The sequence below is a fragment of a genome, unplaced genomic scaffold, assembly GCF_019419815.1.
Source record: "Pyrus x bretschneideri cultivar Hongxiangsu unplaced genomic scaffold, Pyrus_bretschneideri_v1 Contig37, whole genome shotgun sequence".
Classification (NCBI taxonomy): Eukaryota; Viridiplantae; Streptophyta; class Magnoliopsida; order Rosales; family Rosaceae; genus Pyrus; species Pyrus x bretschneideri.
The window spans coordinates 2,910,224-2,918,752 of record NW_025999690.1 but is presented as its reverse complement, the minus strand read 5'-3'; the positions used below and the strand labels follow the sequence as shown (position 1 = coordinate 2,918,752).

At 35.8% G+C, this 8,529-nt stretch overlaps 1 protein-coding gene across 1 annotated transcript; it reads left to right on the top strand.

Annotated features, from left to right (window-relative positions):
* Positions 1–1,018: 1,018 nt before the first annotated feature.
* Positions 1,019–1,387, top strand: LOC125480901. The gene has a single exon (XM_048592141.1). It carries the CDS (start codon positions 1,019–1,021, stop codon positions 1,385–1,387), a length of 369 nt encoding a protein of 122 aa, XP_048448098.1.
* The last annotated feature ends 7,142 nt before the right edge of the window (positions 1,388–8,529 follow it).

Genomic DNA, 8,529 nt, shown 5'->3' with positions numbered 1-8,529 from the left:
ACTTAAATTAAAAATTAATTTAACATACAACTGTTAACCGCCGCAAGTAGACATGAAAGTGGTGACAATTACTACGATGAAGTAAGTGTTTTCACAATTTGTTTTAAATATTTAATTATATTACATTAAATTTGTTGTAGTTGTAGTTTTTAAATTTAAATAATAAATCATGTTTGGCCCTCGATTGGAGATGGTTTTTTTTTTTCACAAGGCTATGTTTGGTCTATGGCTCTCTGGCCCTTCGGTTGGAGATGGTAAGAAATATGGCCCTGCACTATTCATTAAAATATTAGGCCATCTCCAACCGAGGGCTGGCCAGAGGACTCGTTTTAGCCATTTGGCCTGCCAGGATATTAATATTTTAATGAACAGTACAGGGCCATATTTGCCTTAATCTCCAACCGAGGGTCAAAGGGCCATATGGCTCATTTTAGCCCTGTCACAAAAAATGATCTCCAATTGAGGGCCATAGGGCCAAATATAATTTATTATTTAAAAACTACAACTTAAATTTAAATCCAACGGCTAAGTGATGTCAGCATGACTTCAGTTAGCCGTTGGTAGCTGATGTACCGTTGGATTTGAATTTTTTTTTCTATAAATAGGGTGGATATTGAGTTATCATTCACATAACTTTGAATTCAATCTATTTCAATTCAATCTCTTTCAATTCAAGTTTGCAAAGAATTCCAACTTTGGATCCTCTTTGGATTCCAACTGGGGGTCCTCATCCATTCCAAATTGGAAGAAAAATGGGCACAAATGAGACGAAAAGATAAGGAGTCTGATGAAAAGTCCAAGTAAGGCGCAACAAACAAAATAGAGCAGTAGCCTATGGTTGCGGCCATGGTGTGTCAGCCAACTGAGGAACAACCTTAATGGGGTGGCTCTATTGCTGGTCACTCTTACAAACCATGAAATAGAGCGATGACACATGCCAATATGATGAACAACTACTTCAACCCCAACTCGGTGTACACAGAAGAGGATTTTAGACGTCATTTTCAAATAAGACATCATGTTTTCAAGCGTTTACTTCATGATGTCCAGCAAGTCAACCTATACATTCGACAGAAGCAGGGACAGAGTAGGCCGCCCTGGTTTCTCACCTCATCAGAAGGTTACTCTTGCACTTCGAATGATGGCCTATGGCTCCCCAACTAATTCAATGGATGAAACCCATGGTATGTCTGAGTCTACATGCTTTGATACTCTTGAACAATTCTGTGACACAATTGTTCAGGTTTACAAAGACGAATACCTCCGCGAGCCAAATCAAGAAGATCTGAATCGGCTTCTTCGCAAAGCTGAAAATCGTGGGTTTCCGGGCATAATAGGGTCATTAGACTGCATACTTTGGGATTGGAAGAACTGTCCCACCAGATAGCAAAGAGGCTTAAGCGGAAGGTCGAGAAAGCCAACTGTTGTGTTAAAGGTGGTTGCCTCATATGACACATGGATCTGGCATGCTTTCTTTGGAGTCATTGGATCCCAAAATGACATTACAGTTCTTGGGCGTTCACCCTTTTTCAGTCACCTGACGAAGGTAAAGCACCTCAACTTGATTACTACATTAACGGCCGTCAATACAATCTGAGGTATTACTTGGCAAATGGCATCCACCCAAAGTGGGCGACACTTGTCCAAGCAATTCAAAACCCTAGGAATGATGTGGAAAAGTTGTTTACCTTACACCAAGAGGCATACCATAAAGATGTTGAGAGAGCTTTCGGTATTCTACAAGCACGATGGAAGATCATCAACGAATTGACAAGAGGCTGAAGTTGATATTGTTGAAAGAAGCATGGAGTAGGTGTTTAAGTTTTACGTTGTTAAATGCTTTAAAAAATGTTGTTTAAGTTTGATGTTGTTAAATGTTTTTTTTTATGTTGGTTAATGTTATTTAATGTTGTTTCATATTATTTAATGTTGTTTCATGTTACTTAATTTAATTTAATGTTGTATAATGGCTTAGAAAGTTATAGGAAAAAAATAGAATTTAAAAAAAAATGAAACAAATTTTGTAAAATAGAAGTTATAGGAAAAAAAATAGAATTTAAAAAAAAAAATATGAAACAAATTTTGTAAAATATAAGTTATAGGAAAAAAAAAATAGAATTTAAAAAAAAATATGAAACAAATCTTGTGAAATAGAAGTTGTAGGAAAAAAATAGAATTTGAAAAAAAATATGAAGCAAATTTTGTAAAATATAAGTTATAGGAAAACAATAGAATTTAAAAAAAATATGAAACAAATTTTGTGAAATAGAAGTTGTCGGAAAAAATAGAATTTAAAAAAAATATGAAACAAATTTTGCGAAATAGAAGTTATAGGAAAAAAAATAGAATAAAAAAAATATGAAACAAATTTTGTAAAATAGAAGCTATAGGAAATTTTTTGTAAATAAATAAAACTGTAAAAAAAAATTCAAAAATAATGGCTACCTGATGTCAGTTAGCTGTTATATTAAAAAAATTTCATGTTATTTGTGTCGGTTATAACCGACAGTTTTAAAAAAAAATTCTAGCCAGCTTGAGGCTGGCTGGCTACATATGGCCAGCCCTTTGACCCTTTCAGATTCTGTGGGGCCCACGAGCCCTCGGTTAGAGACAGTTTTAGGGTTATTTCGGCCCTCTTGACCCCATCTTCAACCAAAGGCTGTCCAGATGGCTCATTTTAGCTCTTTGGCCCTCCGAGAAATTAATATTTTAATGAACAATGTAGGGCCATATTTCTTACCATTTCCAACTGAGGGCCAAAGGGGCATAAGGCTCGTTTTAGTCCTGTCACATAAAACTGTCTCCAACCGAGGGCCAAAGGGTTATAAGGCCAAGCATAATTTATTATTTAAATTTAAAAACTACAACAACTTAAATTTAAAAGAAATGTGTTATTCCCACCCCAATGTCTTATCTTCCAACTACCTTTTTATGAATTTTTTAATTACAAATTTGTCCATTTGTAAAATGACTAATAAAGACCTTAGTTACCCCTTTTTGCATTACCTTTTTTTTATATAAAAAAGAAAAAAAAAACAGTTTAGGTGTGATAACGCTCACGCTATGTTTAGAAAATTTGTTTCCCTTAAATCCTAACTCATCATTCTCATCTCATTTCATTTAAAGAAAGAAAAAAGAATGAACTTAGAAGATGACGTTTCTATGGAAGAAGTAGATGATTATATTTCCATCGAAGAGGTAAAAGATAATTTTATTTGGGTCATCTTGATTTGTCGACATCATACAATTGAAGCATAGCTTTGTGACCTTTTATTTGAATTTGCATTAGATTAGTGTGCAATTTGTTTCACGTTTTCTAATGTGAAATATACTAACACTCAAATTAAAACCCTATGATTGTAGTATATGAAAGTAGGGATCGTTTTAAACTGGAGATTAGAAGGGATGCTAATCTACTCTAAACTGACTTAAAAACACAAAACTAAACTTAAAAACACTTAACTAGACTTATATGACTCAAAACAAACTAAAAAGACTCAAAACAACACAAACAATCAAATAGACTCAAACTAGACTCTAAAGGGTGATTTGGACGAATTCTAACTTAACTTTGACTCAAAACACTTAAAAACATAAATTTGGACAGATTCTAACTAAAAGACCAAGTAAATGGGGATTGGATTTTGGAAGAAATTAAGGTAAAAACAAACAGATTTAAAGACTTAAATAACTTTGGGATGAAATTAAGGAAAAATATGGGTGATAAGCTAGCTAGAGGGTCTTTCTCCACACATGACACACTTGCATACAAATTGATTTCTAGTTGCTTTTCCAACAAACCATGAACCTCAACACCCCAGATTAACCGTGAACAGCACTAATTAACCCTCAAATTTTCCTTAAGTCATTGAATTGGATAGAATACGCATCAGCAACTAAATTATTCTTCAATAGTTCTCTACATGAAAAGCATAATAGAGATACAATCAAAGATCATTAAGCTTTGTGAAAATCATAAGCATTGACAAGGCATTCGTAACTATGAAAAGCATGATACTCTTGCCAGGAATGTACTTAACACAATTGTGACTAGCAACCTCCACTACTTATGAATATAAGTTCATAACGATTAGGTGAAACTCCCTTATATTCTAGCATCAAATTCATGCAAGCAAACTAAGCAGGCCTACGCACAAGAATAAGTTCTTAATCAAACAGTTAAGTAAATTGTATTCACAATTTATGAAATCACAACTGAAAGTAATCAATTCATATTGCAAATATAATCATGGTTTCAAAGTCTCCTCTATCTAAAACAAGTTTAGCTCTTTATGTTCGCAAAACAAAGATAATTAAACTTAAACATTAAAAACAAAGATAGAATACACCTAGAAACACTCCAGGTGGCTCCTCTTTCCTTCCTTGCTGCGCACAATGGGGATTTGTGTGAATTTAGGCTCTTAAGGTGTGGTGGATGGTGTGGTGTGAAATTGTGGTAAAGGGTGGTGGTTTATGAGTTTTGCGGCATCATGTATTTATAGGGTGAAGGGAAGGCATGAAATTGGGCTAAAAAGGAGAGGAATTAGGACTCCAAATCACCAAAGAACAAGGACACTTTCAATCAGATTCCAAGGAGGACAAGGAATGGTCATTGTGGCAAATTCTAGAACTTCTAGAAGAGTTACATGTAGCATAAACTTAGGGCACGAAATAGGGCTTCTAGAACATGATATTTAGGTGATTTAATGTGAAAAAGGAGTCCTCTTTGCAGCTAGAATTAAGGTAGGAAAAGATTAGGTTATGATAACATAAGATAAGTGATGCGAGAATTATACGCACACAAATTAAACCCTCTTTTTGACAATTGTAGTATAAGTATAAGTAGGGATCATTCTGGACCGGGGATTAGGAGGGATTGTTAATCACTTGGATTTGACTTCAAAAATGTAAAAACAAGTTTAAAACACTATACTAAACTCGAAGAATGCAAAACTAAAAATAAGAAAGATTAAGACTAAGACTTCAACGAAATAGGGGGGAATTGGATTTGGACGAATTTAAACTAAAATGGATAGAATGTAAAGAAAACAAATTGTAAATATGAATTTGACGGAAATGAATGGATGGGAAGCTAGCTAAGGGGTTCATCTCCACACATGTTATACTTGCATACAAAATGATTTCTAATTGCTTTTCAATAAACCATGAATTCTCAACGCCCCGGGTTAATTAGGTCCGCTTAAATTAACCGTCAAGTTTTCCTTAAGTTAATGAATTGGATGATTGCATACGACAACCCAAAGCATTCCTCACAAGTTCCCTACATGAATTGCATAATAGAGATACAAGCAAGAATCATTAAGCAACATGAAAACTATAAGTGTTGACGAGGCATTCGTTACTATGATTGCATGAAACTTATGCCAAGAATTTGTTTAACGCGATAGTTTATAAGCAACCTCCACTACTTGTGAATATAAGTTCATAACTATTACGTGAAACTCACTTATATTCTAGCGTCATATTCATGCATGAAAATTAAGCGTGAACTCTTAATAAACATACATAAATAGGTTATCAATCAAATAGTTAAACAAATTGAATTCACAACTTATGAAACGCAATTAGAAGTAATCAAATCATATTGCAAGCATAAACATATATTTCGAATCACCCCCTAGCTAAGGGGGGTTTAGTTTCTCATACGTACAAGACAAAGAGAATTGAAATTAAACATTGGAATCGAGGAAAAGCAACACCTAAAAATTCCAACAACTCAAACTTGAATTGTATGAACGTTTAGGCACTCTTCTCCTCCTCTTCGTTGTAGCATAAGGTCTAAGGGACGTTATTGGTTTGGTGTTTGTATGGAGGAATGATTGGGAAGTGTTTTGGAAGGATGGGGAGTGATGGAAATGAAGAAAATGATGCTGGAAATGAGAAGAAGGCCACGGCAAAGAGAAGGGAGAATGTGTTTGTGTTGTGTTGTGTATGAAGGTGAGGAATGAATTAAATGAGGTGTTTATTTATAGGTAAATAAGAGGGAACATGACAGCTAGGAGGTGGGTGGAAATGTGGCTGCAAGGTGAGTGAATGATTATGAGTGAATGCATGTGGATGTGGCTAGGTTGGAAAGCTGGAATTGTGAGTGAAGGCCACGGCAAAGGGTTGTGAATGCATGTGAGTGGCTGATTTGTATTGCAATGATGAAGAGTTGCATGTGGGTTAGGTGGAATGTAGGGGGAATAATGATGAAGCAAAGCTGGAAATGGGAGTCAAAGCCACGGCAAGGGGATTTTTGGTGGTGTAAATGCATGTGTTTGTGGAGATGTAAAGCAAATGATGTGCTGGAAATGCAAGGTGGAAAGCTGGAAGTGTGAGTGAAGGCCACGGCAAGGGTGTTTTCTTGATGGTTTTGGGGTTGTGATGCATGTGAATGCATGTGAATAATAGCTAGGGTGTGTGATGATGAGTGTATGTGGAATAAAGAATGAATGGTGGCTGAATTGAAGGAGTGGGAAGCTGGAAAGTGGAAGGGAAGCTCACGGCAATGGGTGATGTTTTTGATGATTTAAAATGTAGATGCATGATGAAGAGTTAATAAAAAATGCATGTAGGGTTAGGAAATAAAATCATAACTTAAAGGGGGGATGATTAAAGGGTGTGGCTAGGTTGGAAAAGTGTGGAAGATGGATGGAATTAGGGGGAATGCACGGCACAAGGGAGATGTTGTTGGTGTGTGAATGCATGTGTTGAATTGGTGGTGCAATGATGAAAGAATAAGTGCATGTGTGTGTGAATGGTGGTAGCTAGGGTGAATTATAATGAATGCATGTGAGTGTGAATGGTGGAAATCTGAAAATGGCATAAAACAACTAGGCTAAGGGAAAGGCACGGCAAAGAGATGTTTGTTGGTGTAAATGTGCAATGGTTGCAATGATGAAATGGATGGGAGTGCATGTGGATTAAAGGGGGAAGGTATGGTTGTGGTTATGATAAGTGATAAGTGAATGGAAGTGATAAGTGAATGGTTTGATAAGTGATAAGTGAATGGTTTGGTCTTCAATTTCATCCATCTACTTGGCTTTAAGCATATGCAATCCATTCCAATCTCTAATTTGCTCCAAAAGACTCCAAAATGCATCCTTTTGCATACTTTGCCCTTAGAACCTGAAAACACACAAAAGAAGCATAAAGGACTAAAATAACTATGAATTAACAACATAGATGCACGAAAACAAGCTAAGTAAGTCGCCTAAATATGCTCCTATCAATAAGGTTGGATAAGGTTTGGATAAGATAAGGTAATTTGGATAATGTTTCCTTCTTCATGGCTGATTCCTTATCTTCCAAGTCCTTAATTTAATTCTTCCAGATGTTAAGCACATTCCTAGCCTTTTTTGATCTTCAATTTCGTCCATCCACCTTGCTCTATGCATATGCAATCCATTCCAAGCCCAAAACTGCTCCAAATAACACCAAATTGCACTTTCTTGCCAACATTGTCATTTAAACCTACAAACACACGAAAATAGCTTAAAACACTATAATAAATAGAAACTAACTTACTAAATGCAAAGAAACAAGCTAACAAAGTCGCATAAATATACTCCTATCATTTTCCTATAAGAATTCTTGGAATTCGTTTTCATTAGGTTAGGGTAAATTTGTTTACGGAAGCCAATTCCCACATAGAGCGGAGAGTCCAACGAGGCAATAGCCAGGGTGGGGGACACCAGCGGTGTCACAATCTTACTAGCGTTGCTACATTGCGGCGACGACTGCTCGTCGTCTCTTTGCTACTGCTGTTCCTTTTTGCTGACAGCTTGCCGTTTCTTAGCGGGATGGTTTTGCTGATGTATCTGAGAGGCGACACGTAGGGTGCAGGCGCTGGAATGGCGATTGCTCCTAGACAAGGGAGGCATGGGGGCTAGGGTCAATGCCTTGCTATCGTTCTGAAGGGGTTATTCTTGCTGCTGGGGCTCCGGCGAGGATCAAATGGTTGGGATTGGAGGAAGTGAAGAGTCCAGAGATATGGTTTTAAAGACATCAAGAGCGAACCCAGAAAGTAAAAATGTGGGACAAAGTAGGAGAATCTCTAACATATGTGGCAAAAATGGAAAATGCATATGAAAAAGAAAAGAAAAGGGGAAAAGCAAAGAATGAAAACCCAGAATTCTTCATTCCCACCCTAATTGGAATTTGGAAAGAAAACGGTATATTTTTTCTGGCTTTTAGAAGAGAGTAATATTATTTGTTTATATTCTTTTTTTAAGAGAAATTTATCTCTAATTATATATAGGGTTATTTTAGGAATAATAGTGGGTGGGAAAATAATATTTTAATTTTTAACTTTTTATAGTGGATGTAAATATAACGTGGGTGGGGAAATAAGATAATGGGGTGGGTCTAGCAGCTCTCATTTAAAAACTACAACTTTAATTTAACAACTACAGATTAAATTTAAAAACTAAAGCAACTTAAATTTAAAAACTACAACAACTTAAATTTAATATCTATAAACATCTTCTTCATCATCCGTCATTGTAGGAGTATTGTCAGAGGTAA

What these genes read in the sequence shown, in the direction of transcription:
- LOC125480901 (XM_048592141.1), top strand. Translation starts at nt 1,019, where the DNA reads ATGTTTTCAAGCGTTTACTTCATGATGTCCAGCAAGTCAACCTATACA.